Source organism: Thamnophis sirtalis, unplaced genomic scaffold (assembly GCF_051295495.1).
Source record: "Thamnophis sirtalis isolate CommonGarterSnake01/CBP01778 unplaced genomic scaffold, rThaSir2_p1.2 scaffold_4, whole genome shotgun sequence".
Lineage (NCBI taxonomy): Eukaryota > Metazoa > Chordata > Lepidosauria > Squamata > Natricidae > Thamnophis > Thamnophis sirtalis.
Genome location: NW_028261384.1, coordinates 104,934,257 through 104,957,918, shown reverse-complemented (window position 1 = coordinate 104,957,918; position 23,662 = coordinate 104,934,257). Strand labels below are relative to the sequence as shown.

The following is a 23,662-nucleotide window of genomic DNA, read 5'->3' as shown; positions in this document are numbered from 1 at the left end:
ACCCACCTGGAAGGATGGAAGGCTGAGTCAACCTTTAGCCTGGTGAGATTCCATCTCCCAAATTGCAGGCAGTAGCCTACAGTACTGCATTCTAACCATTGCTCCACTGCCGCTCTAAATAAGTTGATTGCTTCTTCTTTATGGCAGCCCCTCAAATATTCGAACACTTCTAACATGTCACCCATAGTCCTTCTTTTAACTAGGCAACATATACCCAATTCCTGCAACTCTTCTTCATATATTTTAGCCCCCCCCAATCATCATTGTTGCTCTTCTCTGCAATTTTTCCAGAGTCTTATATACAGTGAAAGCATTTTTACAGTTGAATTTCTAATGCATATGATTATCATGGCAGACAAAGAACTAGGAATACTCAGGACACTGTAAATTTTATTGACATTCTTTGTTATGTTGTGCATGGTTCATTCACTCAGGTTGTCCCAAAAGTGCTTTTTCAATAGGCAACTGGACTTTCTATTTTTTTTAAAGTCCAGTTGCCTCTTGAAAAAGTATCTTTGGGACAACCATGGCCTCAATGACTGAGAATCTCCATAGACGTTCACTCAGGTTACAGTTCCTCCTAAGGCTTAGGATCTGTAATGGAATGTGTGGGTAACCTTGTGACTTGAGGAATGAGGGGAAAAGGCCTAAGAAATAATCAGATAAAAGAGGCAGGAGCCCAGTGGCTTACGAGTCAGAGAGAGACACTTAGGATGGGTCCGCTCTCATTTTTCTAATAGTTAAAAGTGGCAACAGAAAGTTCATACTTGGAAGATTTTATGTAGTCTTACCATAAATTTTATATATTTACAAAAGATACTTTCCATCATTTTTATTAGGTCACAATATGTGTATTTGTTACCTAACAAAAATGATGGAAAGTACCTTTTCATAATTAATTTCAAGCGATGGATTGATTAAAAAAAAGTAAGTTATTTTAAAGTATTATGAGTCTTCCAATGTTAATGAATAGCTTGAGAATTAGTGAAGTGTCAACTGATCAATTCATTTGAACACCAAGATTTTGGGTGTGTGCAACCTAAAAAACTCAAGGTCATCTGATTTTGGATTTCTTCAGAAGAAAAGCAACTAAGGTTTGTAGGGTCATTGTCACTTTACAGGAATTCATTCATTCAATATTCATTTATTTCTAGTGTGGAGGTTCTGCTGCATTTCCAGCCTTAGCATGATACCCAAAGCTAAACTGCTTCCAGTAGGGGTAACCTGGCAGTGTTAATCAACCTTATGCTATAGAAGAATGGGGTTTTTTAGCTAAAGACAGGAAAGGGCTAAAAAAGCATCGATTTTGAACCACTCTTTTCAGCTATACAGTATAGAGATAGGCACAAAAGCATCATTTACAACTCCAAATTGATCGATCTGTTTACTTACAAGCTCCTCTCAAAACAAATCCATTATGCACAGATGAAACACAGAATCCAACAAGACAGAAATGCCCCAGGGGAATTGTTTCTCCACCCCACCCCACCCCATGGTGCTAATATCAATTTCTCTTTTGCAGAAACAAGTTATGCTCTTTCAGTATCTTTCTGGAGATTCCAAACCCCTTTTCTCTCTGCATCTGTGGCTTATTAGAGCATATTCATGTGCATTCTGTGCCCCAATGGATAGTGGGCTCTTGATGTGATCTGCTGCAAATACAAATGTAACTCCACTCTACTAGAACAGCTCAAGCCAGAGCAGAAACAGGCAGTCTCTCTGAAGACTGCATGCTTTTGAAATTTCAGGAAAACACAAGGAACCAAATCTAAACTGAGATGGAGGTTAAAAGGCAGAAGAAAGTTGCCATCCTTCATCTCAGATGATGGCCATATTCACCCAAATGTCCACTGTAGCATGGCCCCTGAGCACTGGGATCATCCAGCCTCTTTCTCTGATCTTTGCAGGTGTCCAGAACCTGATTCATGCGGGTGCCCATCTTTCTCTCATCATCAGAACATCTTTTAAGTGGGACTGGATACTCCATGGCCAGCTGCCCTGCGTTTCCTACGCCCATAGCCCATGGGGTCATTTGTTCCCCTGTTGTTCTTGCGGGATTCTTCTTTTTGGTTATTGCCCCCATAACGGTAAAGTAGATTGGCCAGGTTCTGGACTTGGCAAGTGCCAAGATGGCATCCACGGGCAGGAGGGGAAGCTAACAGCTGCCGGGGCACACGGTGTCCAGGAACAGAGCTGCTGGAAGAAAGAGAATAATAAGAAAATGCTGGGGTCTCAAGGAGAGTGCTACACTGAACCCAGAGCACCCACACTATGAATGTCTTTAAAATGGGAAGAAGCAAGAACTAATTATTCAGTTCTTAAATTTGGTATTGGGTGTGATTAAGGTTTGAAATCACATTGTCATAAAGCTAGGAGCAGCTTTTAACTCAACCAAGTTATTGGCCTATGATTCTCAGATCCCATTTTGGAATGAATGAGGCGGGATTTGGGAATAGGATGGGAACAAGAGCAGGGAGTTTGTATGAAGCTTTATCATCATTCCCATCCTAAACCAATTCCCGCAAATCAGCATAAAATCATGCTGCCCAAATCCAAGCATTTTTGTTAGAATGTTAGAATTGTTGTATGAAGGAAGAAATGAAAGACTTCTGGGAAAGTCCTCCAGAGGTCAGAGGACTCCATCAGCTTCAAATCATGCTCAAATCATGTTATATGTATCAATGCTTTTAGAAAACGCCAGGTTCTCTGACTCTGTTTTTTAAAATGACATTCATATTAAAAAATAAGAGAGTTAGCACAAATCTCTAGCAGCAGGCCAAGCTAACAAAATAGCTAGATCCACACATCACATCAAATTCTTGCTTATTAGTAACCTTGACTATCACAAAGTGTTGTATCTTATTATTCTTGATGAATATATTCTATTTTATTTTTCATTATGTACACTGAGAGTATATGTGCCAAAGAAAATTCCTTGTGTGTTCAATCATACTTGGCCAATAAAGAATTCTATTCTATTCTGTTATATTCTATGCTATGCTATGTTATGCTGTGCTATGCTATGCTATCCTAAATTTATCTTCTTCTGTATTGGTTCCATATATTATCACAATATGTAAACCCAGATAATTTTATAAAACAAAGTTTGTATTATTCATCAATTTGCTACAGACTATGCATTATATACTGTCAGCTTAGTCATGGGTAACCCTGCTGTGCAAACACAATTCATTACATTTACCTTCTGAGCAAGTTCAGCTGATCTCTTTCTTGCACCAATTGTGCCCATGTGGAAGGTCTTTCCTCCAATCCCAGATCAGATTCCCGAGTGACTCTACCATTTACTCTTCCACCCATCTTCAGAAGTTGTTCCAGAAAGGAAGCAGCAGGAGGGGGTTGCCGCCTGCAAGAAAAAAGTAGGGAAACCTCTTTACAGCTTCAGTCTTATAAAGTTGATGCAGGAGAATCTTTTCCCTTGTAGGTCTCTTCTTTAACCACATCCAATACTGATTTTGCTCCTTACCTGTCCGTCACTCCTGATGTCCTCCAGAGCTGACATGAAGATGTTGTCAACCAGATGAGCATCAAAAGAACTCTTCTTGAATCCATGATTCTGATCTGGAGAGAAGGGAAAAAAAGATGGGTCATTAGAGCATCCTGGCTTAATATCAGAAGAAACAATGACAGTGCCTCTGAAAATGGAGCACTAGCCTTTCCTTCCTTTTTGACAACTATGAGCATCCATCTTCAATCAAGGTATAATTTTCAGATGAGTTTTCACTACAGCACAGGGGCATTTCTTCCTTCGGGGTTAGGTGACTGGATGCCTTGCAGATATTTTGGATGGCATCTCCTCCTAGTTCTTGCCATTGACCCTACGCTTAGGAACTGATGAGAATAAATATTCAAGCTATTTAGAGGGCATCAGATTACCTATCTTTTCTCTGTTATCCTACTAAAAGCGAAATCCTGAGCAATTTCAATATTCATAGCTTAGTTTTTTACAAATGCTGGCATTTTTACCCCTGTAGCTACTACAAAAGTCCCCATGGCTCACAAAACCTTTATGCAAGTCCATATGCCATTTGGGGGGGGGATCCCAGAGGGATGGAGATACTGACCTGATATCTCTGGTAAGTCAAGCCCAGTTGGTTGCTTTTCCTTCTTAGAAATCAGTTGGTTTTCTCTAGGAATAGCAGAGTGTTTGTGTCAAGCTGGAATGGGAGTATGGTTTATATGCCAGTAATCAGGAGGTGGAGCCAATGAAAGAGACGAAAAGTTTTGCAACTGGACAGGATGAGGGCAGGTCCTTCTGCTTGTTTGCAAGGCAGGGTCTGCATCCTCTCCCTGTTCCCAGTCACGGCTGCCTCCATGCTTCCAGTCATGCACTGCACTGTCACACTGACTCATCAAGAACTCAGGCATCCTGTCTGACACAGCAGGGGTCTTGTTCCCTTTATTCATGTCCTTGAGACCTACTCCTGACTTCACGTAGACTTACCTATATTGTACAATTACTAAATACAGTTCCAGTCTCTGTGATATTTTTCTCCACATCCTGTATGCCTTGAGATTTGAATACCCTTATATCTGGCTCTCTCCCACATAAATACCACCTAGGATTGTCTGGAATAGAACTAGGAAAAGCATTCTATTCTTCATTCCGCTTCTATGCCAATTGCCAGGAAGGCGAATGCGGGAATATTGACTTAGTTTAAACAGCCTGATTTTCTGTGCGCTCCTCTAATGGGATAGTTGCACATTTCTAAACTCTATCAAGATGCCCTACATTGCACAATCATAAAAGCCTTGTTTGCTTTGGAACTTTTAAGGTACCTTTCCTTAAATTCATGAGATAATGTGATGTTCAAAAATAATCCAATGGGCTCACTCTTAATACACATTGTCCTCAATTTACAACCACAATTCAGCCCATAATTTCTGCCGTTAAGAGAGACATTTGTTAAGTGAATTTTGCCCCGTTTTACAAACTTTCTTGCCACAGTTATTAAGTGAACACTGCAGTTCTTAAGCTAGTAATAAGGTAGTTAAGTGAATCTGGCTTCCCCATTGAGTTTGCTTGTCAGATGGTCACAGATGACACATGACCCCAGGGCACTACAGTCTTCATAAATATGAGTCAGTTCCCAAGCGTCTGAATTTTGATCATGTGACTGTTGGAATGCTGCAATGGTCGTAAGTGTGAAAAATGTTCATAAGTCATTTTTTCAGTAGCATTCAAATGGTTACTAAATGAATTGTGGTAAGTCAAACAGATAGTAGTAGAAGAAATAGGCATTTTAGCTACAAAACAATAATTGCCTCAATAATTCTACCATGTCACAGCTGAGTAAATCTGATCTCTTCTTAAAGTTTAGCAATCTAGCCACTGCACAGGAGCAGGTGGGAAGTATATCAGACAAATCTGCTGTTGTTGTTAGTTGCAAAGTCATGTCCGATCCATCGCGACCCCATGGACAACATTCCTCCAGGCATTCCTGTCCTCTACCATCCTTTGGAGTCCATTTAAGCTCACGCCTACTGCTTCAGTGACTCCATCCAACCACCTCATTCTCTGTTGTCCCTTCTTCTTTTGCCCTCAGTCTTTCCCAGCATTAGGCTCTTCTCCAGTGAGTCCTTCCTTCTCATTAGGTGGCCAAAGTATTTGAGTTTCATCTTCAGGAACTGGCCTTCTAAAGAGCAGTCAGGGTTGATCTCCTCTAGACTGACCAGTTTGATCGCCTTGCAGTCCAAGGGACTCGCAGGAGTCTTCTCCAGCACCATAATTCAAAAGCCTCAATTCTTTGGTGCTCAGCCTTCCTTGCGGTCCAACCTTCAGACCAATGTATTGCGGTGCAATTACAGTACAAAGCAGTGAGAGTTATTAAGCAGCTTGCCACCTGGACCCATGAGTGCTCCAAAGAAGGTTGTCTCAGATGGCCTGATGATTCCAACCTTGAAAATGAGTTTGTACTAAAAGACTTCCCAGGTTCTTTCCCACCTTATACTTCTTTCAACTCAGAGGTCCATAGAGGGCAGAGGGAATGGCTTTCAGAGACAGGAGAAACAGCCACTATTGAGGCAATGGTCAGATAAAATGGGACCTGCATTTGGAGTAAGAACATAATGTGTGTATTCATGATCTTTAGTTCACACAAAAATAAAAGAGGGAAGGGAGGAGTGCATATAGACTTTACTATACTATAATTGTTACTAAACTTTGCAATAACTGTAGCACTGGCCTATATGACAAGACTCATTTACCTGATCTGTTTTGAAAACTGACATTTCTATCATTCTTTGGCCTATAATAAGAAATTGTATAGAAGAGTTGGGAAGAGGTCAGAAATTGATTAGTATGAGCATGGGCTTGTAGGCTTAATCTAACATTTACAGGAAGAATCTTCAGGTATCCATCATCCAGAGTGCAAGGTGGGTGACACTTTTGCTGAGGAATGTTCTTCCTCTGCAAAAACTAAGTTGGAAAAAACTAGCTCTTATTTAGAAGAGTGTTTCATCTATTATGGTATTCCAGCAAATGACATCAATACCCCATTCTAAATAAGGTCAGAGAGTTGCCCCACTACATCCCGTGTGTGTGTGTGTGTGTGTGTGTGTGTGTGTGTGTGTGTGTTGTGTCCTGTATGTATGTATGTATGTATGTATGTATGTATGTATGTATGTATGTATGTAGGTATTGTGTAAAAATATTGGGTTTCTGTCGTGATGGACTCTTGTGACGAGCTGATTGACAGATAATGGAAGCTGTTAGCTTCCTCCCATAATTGGGGCTTGTGACACTAAATATATACCTTCTTCCCTGGCTTCAGCTGATGAGGAGGAGGACTTGTGGCTTAATGGCTAAGACATTTGCCTAAGATGTAATATAGCACAGGTTCGAATCCCAGTAAGGGTATGGCTAGCTGATGAGAGCTAAATAGCTTGAAATAGATCTATACTAGTCTCCCTTTATTTATTTATCAGCACAAATATAACACAAAATGTGTAACAAAGGCAACAGTAAAAATATTGGGTTTCTTCCTCCCATAATTGGGGCTTACCAGGGGTTGTGACACTATATATATATACCCTCCCTCCCTACCTTCTTCCCTCCACTCAGGGGTGAAATCAACTTACCTTCGCTACTGGCTTGTAAATGAGAGTGTGTGCGCCATCTCCGTGCATGCGCAGGACCTTCTGCGCATGCGCAAAGCATCAAAAACAGAACGTGATGACGTCTGGGTAGGTGGGCAGAGCCTCCCATCACCACCACTACCGGTTCGCCCGAACCGGATAGAACCAGCTAAATTGCACCACTGCCTCCCTCTGTCCTTCTCTTCCTTCCTCTCACCTTTTCAAAGTTTTCCCAGATGTTCTCAGAAGTAAAATATAATTGCTGTAACCTCACTAGTAGTTTTGGTGTCCCCCCCCCCTCATGCCATTCAAATGGCCTTTCCTGTTCAAGGAAACAACAAAGATAACTTGGCTCAAAATAGCAAGCCTTTGGTCACAACTTCATTGATTATTAGGCAGCTAATATTTAATTGGAACTGTACCTTCCAAGTAATAATGTTTCTCAACCTTGGCATGTTTAAGATGTGTGGACTTTAGCTCCCAGAATTCCCCAGCCAGCATGATGAGAAACACTGATCTATGCAGGGATGGGATGCTACCTGTTCGCACAGGTTCAGGAGAACCCGTAGCTAATGTTATGGCTGGTTCGGAGAACCTCTGAATCCCACACCTGTCTGGCCCCACCCACTCATCCCTCTCCTCCCCTACCAGGAGTCACCACAGATCCCATTTTGGATGTGAAGTAAGTGTTGGGCCTGCACGGAGGCTTGGTGAGGGGGGGGAATGGGATTCCCAGAAGGCCTCCAGAACCCCAGAGGTTCAAGGAAAGCGTCCAAAGCCTGGGAAAGAGGAAAATGCCCCTCCCCTGCCATGGTGCAGGAGGCCGACTAGGCTACACCCAACCTAGCCATGCCCACCCAGCAACAGGGCAGAGAACCCATTGCTAAAATTTTTGAAGCCCATCCCTGGATCTATGCCATCATAATCCACTATGCCAAATTAGCCTTAGACTGCAGAACAACATTTGAAGGGGGGAATTTTGGGGGGAAGAGACCAATGGTTCAAAAGCTACAAAAATTGCTTGCTAGTTGCTTGCTCCTTCCTAAATGGTCCTGGACCATGAGTATTGTTCGTAAGAATATAACAACAGTTCTGATAGAAATGCAAAAAACCAGGACTGGTAGGTTTCACAGAAAAAATGCCATTATAATGCCACAATCAAGTCAGACTTCTTCATCAAAATGATCTATTAGGTTCTGGAGAAAAGAATGTGGTTCTACATGACTGCCTGTAATATGTCTTTATTTTTTTTTATTTTTTTTACTATGGGGACGTGCAGTTGTGCTGGACTGTTTAGCCAGCTGTTTCTGGAAGAGGAGTGACTCACATCTATGCATTTCTGTTAAAAGTAGAGTCATAGACCATATCTTTGAAATTGGAGTAGAGAAATATCAGAAGCCATAATTATTATAAGAAGAGTGAGAGGAGTTCATGATGAATGAATATGATGGGAGCTGAAGTCTATCCCAACAGGATTACCAGAGATCCAGCAAAATGAGGACTTTGCCTCTTTGTACTCATGTCCTCAATCTAAGAGGCATGGCCATAAAATAAAATATTGTCCAGTTTTTTGAACAGTAGTCATTCAAAGCTTTGTGTCATTCAAACCTTGTAAATTGTCTGCTTTCTTCTTTCTCTCCTTTCTTTCTCTTTGACAGACTTACTTACGTCATTTATTTCTAGATTCCAGCAATTTGCTTCAATCCAGCCCCTTATTAACTCATTTCCATGGTGAAATTTGAGAAGGGCATATTTATTTATTTATTAAATTTATATGCCACCTGTCTCATCGATAAGGCGACTCTGGACAGTTTCCTGATGGTAATCACTGTTGATTCTGTATAATTGCTAGGATATGTTCTTGAAAATAAGTATTTTGGATAGAAATATCCCCTAAATCTAGATCATTCATCCACTGCCCAGAGACAAAAATCAGATCGAGCATGTGTCCCCTGTTATGGGTGGGGTCTTGAATTAACTGAGTTAGGTCCATAGCCGTCATGGAAGCCATGAACTCCTGTGCTGACTTGGATGTCTCGCCAATGGAAGACAGATATTTGGGCATACCAGGGATTGTGACTTTAAATATATACCTTTCACCCTGACTTGGCTGATAAGGAGTCGAGCTCTGTAGCTCAGTGGTTAACACATCTGCCTAAGAGGCAATACAGCACAGGCTCGATTCCCAGTAAGGGTATGGCTAGCTGATGAGAGCTAAATAGCTTGAAATAGATCTATACTAGTCTCCCTTTATTTATTTATCAGCACAAATATAACATATATATACACATATGTGTGTATATATACATATATATATATATATATATATATATATATATATATATATATATATATATATACATACACACACACACACACACACACACATACATACACACACACACACAGACATATATATATATATATATATATATATATATATATATATATATATATATATATATATATATATATATACATACATACATACATACATACATACATACATACATACATACATACACATATACATATACATATATTCATAATGCAGTCATGGTGGTTTGAACCTGAGCAGATGTAAAGTTCATTTTCTAAATAAATAATCCCAGGATTATTTTAAAAAATGTATCCCTAGAAAAAATTGTACAAGTAATAATATTATAATATATAATAAACAATTGTTTCTATCTCTTTCCCTCTGTGTCTCAAAGCACTGGCATCTCTCATATAGCTGTTATATGTTTCCTGCTTAAATAAACAATAGATATGGTTTTGAATCTCACAGTAAACATTTGTTTTCTTGCTAGAGAAAAATATAATCTAAATGTTCAAGTGGCAGCCTTTCATCTGGCATAGGATATAATTTTATCCATTTCTAGACAATCCATGCTCTGCTGGGTAATTGTTTCAGAGGTATTTCCTTACCTAAACAGAGAAACAAAATGACCAAGGGAGGGGGGAAAAAAACAGTCGGAGCAGGTGTGACTTCTAACTTCCTGCTAGTTTTTCCACTGAGTTTTCTTGTGGGAATCTGACAAGCAGCATCACAAATCTCCCTTCCCTCCCCCCCCCCCCGCCTCTCATTCCCAACAGGTAAATGGCTGTTGCTGGGTAGACGAGGGAGGGAAGGATTGTCTGGGATTCTGTCCTGAAATGTTGAAATGAAAATCGTGTGATCACAACAGCAGCACATTAGCAGCCAGTAGCATGGAACCAGCCACAACTTTCTTAATTTTTATTCCATGATTCCCAGATTTTGGATACATTCCCTAAATTAACCACTTTGAGTATCTTGGTTCAAAAATTGTTGCTCTGTGATGCACCATTTTTCTCAGTTAAAAGTGATGACAAGAGTTTTAATAGTATGCAGACAAAATTAAGCTAATATGAGATTCCAACAATACTGAGATAAGTGCCAACCTCAAATCTGCCTGAAAAATCAGAGTCATAAAGAACCAGGAATATCAGAAAAATAATTGCTGAATAGTTTCTCATTTTCATTTTCCTAGTTCCCACAATTCGTACGGTGAATTGCTAAGTACCTGCCCCCCGCAACTTAGTTCTAAGGTTCTAAATCATATTCTCAACACCTAGAAAAATCCAATATACAGTAGTCATCATCACTTAAAGAATTAAAATTATTGTATATTAATTAATAAATTAATTTTAATTTATTTAAAGAATTTTGGCCCAATCTGTAAGCCCAAAAAAAGTTACTAGAGCAGTTTACAAATGACAGAAATTAGATTACTTCGGTCAGGTTTACAATTTTTTAAAAAATACATGAAAAATTACAGTTTGTTTATTTATCTATTTCCCACCTTGATAGCAATAGCAATAGCGTTTAGACTTATATACCACTTCATATTGCTTTACAACAGTGTCTGGCCAATTTACAGAGTCAGTATATTACCCCCAACAAATTAGGTACTCATTTTACCAACCTCCTTGAGCCAGTTAGGATGAAATTCTTGCCTATGGGCAGAGTTAGTTTACAGTACTGCATTGTAACTACTACGCCACCATGGTTCTTTATTATTTTTACGAAGTGGTGAACATAGTCAATACTACTACTTCCTTCCTATTTTTCTTAAAATTCTAAGAAGATGAGTCATAATAATTATAAAAATACAAACACAGACTAAAATGTCAGTAGTGTGGAAAGTCTTCAGAAACTACTGAAGAAATAAATCCATAAAGATTCTTAATAAGGTTATATATCAGAACATTAAAAAAAAGGAAGCTAAACTATTTTTGTTTTACATCTCCTAAAGTTTGAATCATTTAAAATACTGAGTTTCAAATCTTATTAAGATCAATATAAAAAATGTTTACAATTAAAAAATTAAAATTACTAGCTTCTTTTATCAATATTTGTGCTGAACAATTTATATCAACTTCATTCAAGGTACTAATTATGATCTTTAAAGCGCTCCATGGCTTAGGCCCAGGAAACCTGTGAGACCACCTACTGCCACCGTTAGCCTCCCACCGTCCAGTGCAATCCCACAGAGTTGGCCTCTTCAGGGTGCCGTCGGCCAGACAGTGTCGGCTAACAACCCCCCAGGGGGAGAGCCTTCTCTGTGGGAGCGCCTTCCCTCTGGAATGAGCTGCCCCCGGAGCTTCATATAATCCCCGACCTCCGGTCCTTCCGACGCGCCCTAAAAAGGTGGCTTTTCCAGCAAGCCAGCCTGGCCTGAACAAAACAAAATAAATTATTGATTATTGCTAATTTTAATCATTTTTTTAAAAAAAATGTTATTGTGAATCTTAATTGGGTTTGTTTTTTGGATATTCTATCTAATTTTTTAAACTTTTGTAATATGTGTTTTTTTAATGTTGTATGCTGCCCTGAGTCCTTGGGAGAAGGGCAACATATAAATCCAATAAACCAAACCAAACCAAACCAATCTTGCAAAAGTATGCATTAAATATATCCATGAGTAATCTTAGTTTAATTATGAAACATTGAAAGATATTATTTCTGTAATTTCATCTCGACTTGTCATTTGTAGGCATATTAGTAAACGGAAAGGCTGGGGCAACAGACAGTATGGAAATATCACTCTTTTTGTGGATACACTATTCCTAATCACAAATGTGGTTACTCAGAATAAGAAAATATGCCCTAATCAGGGGTGAGCTGCTGGGGGTTTGCAGGGGTTCAAGAGAACCTCTTGCTGGGAGAGGATGCTGACGTCGCAATGACATGACGTGAGATCTTGGAGCTCCAAGATCGCAGTCAATACTTTTGCCCCGGACGGTCCTTTTGGACTTAAACCATTCCGAAGAGACAGTGAGAAGGAAGAATATGTCCTGCTGATCTCAGAGACACCACAAAGTCCCTGATTGATCCAGGAGAAGCTATTTTTGCCGGAGACAGAAGCACAGCCATTGAAGCTGCTGAAGTTGGGACAGTCCGGAATGGGAGGAAAACGGAAAGAGAAAGTGTGTCCATCTGGTGAGAAAATCCTTTTGTTATAAAAGAGTCTACCCCCAAAAATGAAAGCTAAATTAAATTTGAAAACAGAAGAGAATAAGCGGTGAAATTAAGCCACATTAGACAGTTTGTTATCCTTTTTTTAATAGATGGAACTTCCGCAAATGTTTCCTATTCATTAAATTGAATGGATTAGTTTGTCTTCTTCTACTTTTTATATTCTTTCTTTTACTTATGGATTACAATCTTTTTCTTTATTTTTATAATGTTAGATTGATGGCCTTTTTTCTTTTTTCTTTTGCTCCACTTAGAATTTTTGTTTTCTTTAAGCCCAGAATATGGAGAAGATATAAAAGGAATACAAAGAGGGCTGTAAAAACAGAGGGAAAGGAAGTAACACTGCCACTTGAAGGCTGGAGGCCTGAGTCTTGGAAATATTGTCCTTTTTTTTTCTTTTTGATCATTTGACTTTGTATTTAAAGGTTCTTCAGCTTGCTTACAGAGAATGATAGTGAGAAAAGCATGGGTTATTTATATAGGTGCTCTTCGGGAACATCTTTGGCAGCTGGAGTGGAATGAAAACAAAACCTTGTCTTGAAAGATTATAAATGAACTTGCTTTAAACCTAATAAAAAGTGGCAGTGTTTACAAGTTGGAAGAATGGTGCAACATGGAAAAGAAACCTTAACATTGGAAAAGATTATGTTTGAAATTCAAAAATTATTAGAAGTAACAGAGAAGAAATTGGAGATCATAGATTGTAGAAAGTAAAATTTAATAGAAAAATTGAGAATGTTCATCAAATGAAGAAAGTTGAGGTCAGAGAACTAAAAACTGAAGGAAAAAATAAACAAAGAGATACGAAAATTTTTGATACTGACAGTGAATGAGCGTGGTTGGAAATGGAAAGAATGGAATATGGAAAAGGGAGAAAGGGTAAACTGGAGCCATACCCCGGATTTCAAGGCATAGAAGAAGAAAGGAGAGAAGAATTTATGGAACCAACGAGAGAAATCTTGTTAGAAGCACTAGTGATAACCAAAGGTAAGCTGATTGAAGAAGCAGGTGGAGGGTTTCGAGTTTACACAAGATATGCAACAAGCAACAAGTTGTGAAGAGAAGTCCATACAAAATTTACTAAGGAATTAACCAGAATACTAATGCCACAAATGGCAAGAGACATAAGAATGCACTATTACTGGAAAGACACAGGTTGATATATAAATGTTTATTATAAAAATTAAGCCAAACTTAGTTAAATTTAGAGCATTATGTAAAAAATGAAGTGATAATGGATATAGTTAAATAAATGATTTATAATGATAATAATGTATACATATATATTGGTTTGATAAGAGGAAATTTGATATAAATTGCAAATGGTGACTATGAAAGGAAGTTTAGAAACTCTATTATGTATGAAAGCTTATAATAAAAAAAATTAACTCAAATGTAGTTAAATTTAGAACATTAGATAAAAAATGAAGTGATAATGGATATAGTTAAATAAATGATAATGATAATAATGTATATATATATATATGTATTGGTTTGATGAGAGGCAATTTGATATAAATTGCAAATGGTAACTATGAAAGGAGGTTTAGAAACTCTGTTATTAAATATAACCAATTTTTATTTAGAACATGTTATAAAGATGTAATGTTACTGGATGATATTGGGAAGAGCTAATGGAATGCCATTATGTGGTTTTGCTTTAAATTTGGAATATTTTAGATAAAAAGACGTAAAAACAATTACAGTCAAATCAAGGTTGAGGTATGATGACAGTAATATATAAAAATATATTTGATGTAAAATATATGATTTGACATGAATTGTAGGTGACGACTGTGGAAGGGATGCACGGAAGCTTTTGTAACCAATCGACACACTTTCTGCAATTTGTAATGGAAAATGGTTTTGTGGGGTTTTTTGTGTTTTGTCTGTTTGTGTTTATTCAAAAATAAAAATTTTAAATAAAAAAGAGAACCTCTTGCTAAGATTTTGTGCAGTTTGGAGAACCCCCAAATCCCACTCCTGGCTGGCCCCGCCCACCCCACCCCTCCTAGAAGTCTCCAAGTGGCCCATTTTGGATCCAGGTAACTGCAGGGCACATGCAGAGGCTCGGAGAGGTGAAAAAACAGTCGTAATGGAAGTTCGGGAAGGCCGGAAATGGGACTATTTCTGGCCTCCAGAGGGCCTCCAGAGCATAGGGAGGATATTTTTACCCTCCGGGAGAAAAGCATCCTAAGCCCGGGGAGGACAAAAATGTCCCCCTGCCATGGTGCAGGAGGCCAACTAGGCCATGCCCACCATGTCTACACCCACGCAGCTACTGGGCAGAAAACCCCTTGCTAAAATTTTTGAAGCCTACCCCTGTTTTTCAAATTTGGCACCTTTAAAATGTGTGGACTTCAACTCCCAGAAATCATAAACCAGCAATTCTGAAAGGTGCTAAGTTTGAAAGAAAACCTGCTTTTGCAAAATTTGCAAATGACCAACTGATCCATCTGCGTAAACTAATTTCACAATTTTATTTCATCTTATTTTTTCCTTTATAACAGTAAATGCCACAATACTGTTTTAGCATTCTCAAAACTTTTGATTTTAGTAAAAGGAACATGTTTTTAATTTTAATATTAATGTGTTGTAACCTAAGATTTCCAAAAACTGTTGCAGATGATGGGGAAAGAAACAATATAACTCTGTTCGTCTTTTATATATTATAGTCAATATTATTTCCAATCTAATTTGTTTCCCAAGCATCCTTATTTAATACAGTATTGTCTGAATTTAAAAATGGGTACTTTTGTATGAGTGTAATACAAAAATAGCTATATTTTTAAAAGTCCTTGTTATATAAATTGGATTCTTGACAACGACAGGATATGTCAAAATGTTTTCAGTGGTTTGAGCATTACAAAAGCTTTCAGTTGCAATGCAATAATTTACCTGGCTGGTTAGTGAATTCTGGGAGTGTATGTTCACATATCTTATAGTAATCAAGGTTGAGAAACACTGCATTACATTCAACATAAATGAACAATATATAGACTGCTGCTTGTTGTGCCCATAGTTATTCATCCATGATATTCAAGGGATGTATATAGCATATATTTGCCATAAAAGAATGCTGCACTGTATTCAAGTATTCACATATAAACTAGAGGAATTTCTAGAAGACAATTCACCATCCTTTTGCCTACTGAACAGTATTTTTTCACAAATAAACATATCTGATGTAATATTGTAATCCAAACATTACATACACATTTTTTAAAAAATTAACGATCAGTATAAATGAGGGCTACATAGATTTTGGGAATATTGGTTATTTCTTGTAAATAACTCAAGCATTACTCATATAAGTATTGCAATGACTAAATGCAGATATTCAGGGGATTGTGAGTTACACTTCTATCTATAACAAAACCCTATAAGCAGTCTAGCTTATAGGAACCCTGTCTTGCAAGGTTCAAAAACAGCTACTTAGTTTTAAAATTATACAGATGTATGCATCAGTGATGGACTATGAAGAAGTGGTTGTTGAATTCAATATTATAATAAGTAATAGAACAACACTAAAAAAATGTTCTAAAACTATTGGCAACTTTAATGCAAAAGCTGAAAAGGAACCTACATTAAAAACAGTTTGAAAATTTGCCCAGTGTTGCAGGGCAATGGCAGTTATGCTTCTGTGTAGAAATGGAGTATGTTACACATCATTTTGACAAAATAAAAAATAGCTCTCCACCTACACCATCTTAAGATGGACAACACCATAATAGAAAAAATAGATTGCATTTAATTAAGCAACATATGGAAAATACATGTAGTAACTTTTAGAAAAGCTGTATAATGAGTTGCAAAAGATTGCTGAGCACCTCACTATGAAGTCAGCAATCAAAGAAATACAAAAAAAAATCAATCATAAGAAATAAGCAGAGAAAGAAATTAATGATGGAGTGTAATCTAAAAGAAAGTAAAAGAAACATATTTAAAAGCAGTACAAGAAGGCAAAAATAGGCAACATCATATTTACAAGAGAGGAATATCAAGAGGAAACAGAGGTGTTTGAAGAGGAAGTCAGATGGGCAGAAAACAACCAACGAATAGGAAAGCCCAAGAGTTATTAAAGGAGGCTGGCATGGGAACAAACAAGATCATGTCAGTCCTCTGCCAACTAACATGGGAAAAAGCAGCATGGCCGAAAAACAGGAAAAGATCTATCTATATCTCAATCCCTAAGAAGGGAGATTTAGAGGAATGTTCTAATTATGCCCTAACAGCTCTAATAATACCATATGCCAGCAAGACTCTGTTAATAATTCTGTAGAATAATTAGGAGAAGTAGAAGTTGAACAAGCAGGCTTCAGAAAGAAAAAAGAAACATAAGGCCATGTAACTAACTTTAAATGGATCATAGATAGAGGAAGTGAATATCAAAAAGAGTTCTGTTTTATGGACTATGCCATTTTTAAAATAATGTTAATCGGCGGAACTTCTTCAAAGCAATTGTTATTCCCTATAATCTGATTTTTCGGAGAAGAAAACTCTACAATAGCTGGAAAACCACAGTGAGTGACGATAGAATTTGCTAACACCCAATAATTTACCCATAGAAAAGAACTCCTCAATTTATAAACTAAAAATGGGCCACAGGTTTGGAAGAATTAAAGATTGAAGTCAATTAATGGCAGGAATGTCAATAATCTAGCATATTTGAATAATTCGTTGCAGATACTGAATATGATTTAAGAGCAATCAATCTAAAAAATAAGGAGACCAAAGAGATGGGGCTTTCCTCATAAAGTTGAATGGCTAGGAATTGAGGGATTTCAGTCAAGTTGAAAGGTGTAATGCAACCTATATACATACACAAGTCTAATTTCTTAAACAACTTTGGGTGTAATTAATTTTTAGCTAAAAAGAAGAGCTCCCTTTTACTATTTCCTTTGAAATTGAAGCACTTTCATTTTTTGATTACAATATTGCATGTGGCAGTATTGCAAATAAAGCAAAAGCAGGGAGGAGGAACAGAGAGAAGAATTATATCAGATTTATTCCAGAAAATGTTTAAGGAATTAGACAATAAATTAGATGAATCATTTGATTTGATTGACAGTTTTGAAATAAAGAAGGATCAAAGGCTTGTAAAGATAAAAGAGGAGATGAAAAAAGAAGTTAAGTGCCTGGAGATATAAAACAGATTAATGGCACAATGAAATTCTGAAGAGTAAGACAAAAGCTATAGACAGAGTTTGTAAGAGAAGTACTGTAGATAATCTGATAAACTAGAAAGGTAAACTAGACAACCAGAGGACAAAATAAACACAAACTACTTTGGATGAGCTAAAGAGAAGAAGAATCAAAAACATATTCAAGAGAGAATAAGTATTTTTCAATAAGTTAAATTTGTATAGGTCAGTGTTTCTCAACCTTGGCAACTTGAAGATGTCCGGACTTCAACTCCCAGAATTCCCCAGCCAGCGAATTCGCTGGCTGGGGAATTCTGGGAGTTGAAGTCCGGACATCTTCAAGTTGCCAAGGTTGAGAAACACTGGTATAGGTAGTCTTCAACTTACAACCCAAAATTTTGATTAATAAGTAAAACAATCGTTAACAAAGTTTTGCTTCATTTTATTACCTTTCTTGCCCCAGTTGTTAAGTAAACCATTGCAGTTGTTAAGTTAACCCTATGATTGTTAAGTGAATCTGGCTTCCCCATTGACTTTGCTTGTCAGAGGATCGCAAAAGGTGATCAAATGTCCCTGGGGCACTGCAACCAGCATAAAAACCTGCCAATCGTCAAGTGTCTTAATTCTGATCACATGACCATAGAGAGGCTGCAATGGTCATAAGTGTGAGCAATGGGCTCATAAGGCACTTTTTCAGTGCTGTCATAACTTTAAACAATCATTAAACAAATGGTTGCAAATCAAGGACTCCCTACACAACTAAAGTTATCTATGTTAACAGTACGAAAAATGGAAATAGAACACGAACTAGGTAAAGCAAAAAGAAATTGAGTTTGCAAGTAAACTCAGAGAAAGGGGTTGGCCTATAAATTATTAAATAAAAACAAAAGAAAATGATGTTGAATTTTCAGAGAAAGATACTATATTAATGAATAGAGTGGCTATATAAAAAGCATTTCGTTAATATTAGTTCGACTTGTATAAAGGAAGTGACAGAAAAATAGATGTATATTTTTTAAAAAATTATGGAGAAACAGAAACACATTACAAATGGTCACCGCAGGCAAGATGGGTGTCAAATTGTAAATAAATAGCATAACAACATAACATAAAAATATCACAACACAACACAAAATAATAGACTAGAATTCCTTATTAGCCAAGTGTGATTGGACACACAAGGAATTTGTCTTTGATGCATATGCTCTCAGTGTACATAAAGAAAAATAAAATAGAATACATTCATCAAGAATCGTAAGATACAACACTTAGTGATAGTCATAAGTTACTAATAAGCAATCAAATTATACTAGGAAACAAATAAAACAATATAAATTTAAAGATACCAGCAACAAGGTTATAGTCATAAATGAGAAGAGATAGGTATTAGGAACGAAGAGAATAATAATATAATGCAGTCTTAGTAGATAATCTGACAGTGTTGTGGGGATTAGTTGTTTAGCAGAGTGATGGCATTCGGGGGGGAAACTATATATAGTTTTTATATTATATATAACATAGAGTTATATGTTATATATAATATAACATATGAATCTAAAACAAGAATAAATTTCTAAATCTATAAAAGATTAAACCAGGAAAGATACATAGTCCATATGTATTCTTATATGTTTTGATGATGAATTTTTAGAACCTTTTCAGAACATGATGAATTCTATTCTAGAAATAGGAAAGTTACCAGAGAGTTGGGAAGAGGCCAATATAGAACTAATACCCAAAAAGGAACAAGGTTCAGTTTTAACAAACAACTATAGGCTGATACAAATATTGGATAATGACTACAACTTGTTTACAGTGATTCTAGCTCAGTGTTTCTCAACCCTGGCAACTTTAAGCTGTGCTGGCTGGAGGATTCTGGGAGTTGAAGTCCACAGGACTTAAGGTTGCCAAGGTTGAGAAACACTGTTCTAGCTGATAGATTGAAGACCAAATAGGCAGCCAGTGCAGCTCGCGAAGGATAGGTGTAACGTGGGTGTACCGAGGTGCACCCACGATCGCTCGCGCGGCTGCATTCTGGACAAGCTGAAGTCTCCGAATGCTCTTCAAGGCTGCCCCATGTAGAGCACATTGCAGTAGTCCAGTCTTGAGGTCACAAGGGCACAAGTGACTGTTGCGAGGGCCTCCCGGTTCAGGTAGGGACGCAATTGGCGCACCAGGCGAACCTGGGCAAATGCCCCCCTGGTCACAGCTGACAAATGGTGTTCAAAAGTCAGCTGTGGATCCAGGAGGACTCCCAAATTGCGAACCATGTCTGAGGGGCGTACTGTTTGACCCCCCCCAGCCTGAGAGATGGAAAACTTGGCCAATTGGTAGGAGGGAAGGTAATGTATGTTCTGTTCACCTTTGGCATATAGCCATGCTGGCCACATGAGCATAGAAAATGCCTTTGGACAATGGTGGCTCTGTTGGCCAAGAAATGGAGATAAGCGCTATGACACAATTGGACAGCGAAACCTTTACTTTCACATTAATAAACTTTTATTGAAATTTTAAACAAGAACATGTGAAAGTGGATGTTTTGTATAAAACAGAAAAAATAATCTCATAGTTTGTAATTTTTATTATAGAAAAAAGATATTCATATTGTTACATTGGAGTAAGAAGAAACTATTTATTGTACTTATAACTTCTGAAAGAAAACCAAAACTAATTTCTTTGTATTTTTTACTTTTCTATTTTTTCCCCTTTTTCTTTCTTTGTGGCACTTTTAGCTTTCTTTCTGGTTTTCTTCTTTTTCTCTCCTTTCTACTTGACATCAATTTGCATTAGTTTTTGTCTTTTAAAAACTTTTAATATATATACATGTATGTATGTGTATGTATATGCATACAAGAAGCATGAAACAAACCATATCATACTTTGGACGCTTCATGAGGGTTGATGCATCTGTGGAAAATACAATGCATAACAAGGTGGTCAGAAAGAGAAGAAATGGTTGACAAGGCATCAATTGATAAATGAACTACTGGAAAAATTACACGTAAGACCTGTGTAATTGTGGCAAGAGACGGGCTTTTATCCACAGAATGATTAGGAGTTGGCTTCCTAGAGAATTCTGGGAGTTGACCTCCAGACCTCTTAAAGTAGCCAAGGTTGAAAAACACTAGCTTAGAGAGAGTGGTGGGAGGAGTATAGAGAGAATACCTATGGACGCCCCACACCCTGTGTATATTCCAGTTTAACACCACTTGCTGAATTATTCCTTTTTATTTATAGTAACTAGAAGAGATAATCTCCTTTTTCTTCAAAACTTCTGAGTGTCACAAGCTGAAACTCACTTGCTCCAGGCCCCCTTATCTGTCTTGGTTGCATAACACTGCCTCCAATTTATTTTCCATATACAAGGGAGGTTGCCATAAACCATCATCAGCCATCCTGGCATAAAAATAATATATCCCTTAATCCAGCATGCTTTTTAAAAAGTTGTGTTTTACCTTCCATTTCTTTAGGAACAAATACAGATTACCTGTATGGCAAATATAACTGGAGTTCAGAGTATTGGGCAATGTATCCCAAGCTTGGCAGCTTTAAGATGCGTAGGCTTCAGTTCCCATAATTCATCAGCCATCCTTCAAATCTACAGATCTTAAAGTTGCAAGATTGAGAAATATAAAGTATTGGGAGATGAGTGCACACCTCTTCTGCTCTGATCACCACCCTATTTCACACTTCAACCATTTAACAGATTAGCAGTTGGAAGGGATCTTGTAGGTCTTCTAGTCCAACCCACCACCCAAGCAGGAGACTCTACCATTTCTGACAAATGGCAGTCCAGTCTCTTCCTGAAAGCTTCCAGTGATGAAGCTTCCACAACTTCTGAAGGCAAGATATTCCATTGGTTGATTGTTCTCACTGTCAGAAAATTTCTCCTTATTTCTAGATTTAATCTCTTCTTGATCAGTTTCTATCCATTATTCCTTGTGTGGCCTTCGGGTGCTTTGGAAAATAGCTTGACTCCCTTCTCTCTGTTGCAACCCCTCAAATATTGGAACACTGCTATTATGTCTCCCCTAGTCCTTCTCTTCACTAGAATAGCCATACCTAGTACTTGCAACTGTTCATGGTATGTTTTAGTCTCCAGCCTCCTAAGCACCTTAGTTACTCTTCTCTGCAGTCTTTCTAGAGTCTTGATATCTTTTTTATAATGTGATGACCAAAACTGGATACAGTATTCTAGATGTAGACTTACTAAGACTTTATAGAGTGGAATTAACACCGCCTTTAATCTTGATTGTATCTCTCCGTTAATGAAATTTAGGATTGCATTGGCTATTTTGGCTGCTGCTGCACAGTTGGCTCATATTTAATTGGTTGTTCACTACCATGTTTCCCTGAAAATACGACATGTCCTGATAATAAGGCCACACCACATTTTTCTGGTGGGCAAAAATATAAGCCCTCCTCCACAAATAAGCCCCCTGGACAACCCCCCACCTCCAGCCAGGCAGTGTGCCGCTCACCAAGCTAGCAGTATCTCGAAGGTGCCAAGCCACAGGAACCAAGGGGGAGGCAAAGGTGATTGTGTTGTTTGGTGCCTTCGGGATACCACTAGGTTGGTGAGCAGCGCTATGCCCAGCTGAAGACGGGGGTTAGGCAGCTGCTCTTTTGCAAGCAGGCTCCCACAGAGCTGGGCACAGCCTCATGGAAAATGGCTGTGTTGCGCTGTCGCAGCAGTGCAACACAACAGCCATAAAGTGACCACGCTCATGAGCAGCCACCCGGTAAACCCCCTTTCAAGCTGGGCACAGCGCCATTCACTAACCTAGGGCTATCGCTAAGCCACGTGAGCACCTGTTCACCACCGCCCAGCTCCCGCGGCTTGGCGCCTTCGAAATGCCAGTGAAAGGCGCTCTGCATGGCTGGAGAGGGGGGTTGCGCGAGTGGCTGTTCTGCTCCCACTTGTGCACCTTCCAGCCTCACGATGCCCTGGCCCAGCTCTCCCCAGAGAGCCAGAGTACCTCTGCTGCTGCCGCCACCGCCATCCCAGCATGGCTTTTTCGGCGGCTTCCAAACTGAGTCTTCCGGCAGTGGTCACTCTGGGCATACACTCTATGGTTGTGGGCCAGCTGTCGGCAGAGCTGTTGTGTTGCGCTGCTGATGTTGTGACAGCGCAACACAGCCATTCACCCATAAGGCTGTGCCCAGCTCTTTGGGAGCCTGCTCGCAAGAGAGCACCCGCCTGGCAACCCCAAAACAATAAACCCTCCCCTCATAATAAGGCCCAAACCATATTTTGTGGGTAAAAAGAAAATAAGACCCTATCTTATTTTCGGGGAAACACAGTAAGACTCCAAGATCCCTCTCACAGTTACAATTATTATTATATCTCTTTCACTCTTTGCCTTTTCCATTTGCATGTTGTGTCCCAAAAGCCTTTTATTGGAGGAAAAGAAGGGTATAGTTGGAGCTATTTGTCAGTTTGCATTTCTTCTTTCAAAGCTAGAGAGGTCCTGCTTAATATCTATGCAGTTTCAGTTCTCTCACTCTATATACTGCATCTAGCTAATTGTACAAATTCTGGGCCTATTTCTACCATGGTATCTTCCTTGTTTCCTTACTTTATGTTATTTTAACTTGGGAAATGCTCAGAGGTTTTGGAAGAAGAGATAGACAAATTAGCCTAGAAAAGCCAGATTCCCTGAGGTCAGATCTTCCTTGTTCCTGTTCTATTGCAGTGCCATGACTGAATGCAGTTTTCCATTAGTTGGTGACATGCTAAAATATAGATGTCAAACATAATGCCCATGGGCTGCATCTGGCCCGCAATGTGGTCGGATCTGGCTCACGGGGCTGTCCTAGAAAATGTAAGGGGCCGGCCCATGTCACTTCAGCCTGGTCTACCCACGTTGCTTTGGCCCAGTCCGTCTGCATTTCTTTGGCCTAGTCCACCCATGTCACTTCA

At 38.5% G+C, this 23,662-nt stretch overlaps 1 protein-coding gene across 2 annotated transcripts; it reads right to left on the bottom strand.

The window, feature by feature from the left end:
- Positions 1-1,237: 1,237 nt before the first annotated feature.
- Positions 1,238-4,158, bottom strand: LOC148046020 (uncharacterized). Of its 2 annotated transcripts, none has more exons than XM_087711886.1 (4): positions 4,083-4,158; positions 3,485-3,579; positions 3,203-3,364; positions 1,238-2,196 (listed from the first exon to the last, which is right to left on the bottom strand). In XM_087711886.1, exons 2-4 carry the CDS (start codon positions 3,568-3,570, stop codon positions 1,965-1,967), a joined length of 480 nt encoding a protein of 159 aa, XP_087568012.1. In that variant the 5' UTR covers positions 3,571-3,579; positions 4,083-4,158; the 3' UTR covers positions 1,238-1,964. The 2 variants fall into 2 exon arrangements, with proteins under 2 accessions (XP_087568012.1, XP_087568013.1); XM_087711887.1 differs by having other exon boundaries at positions 1,238-2,193.
- Between the last annotated feature and the right edge of the window lie 19,504 nt (positions 4,159-23,662).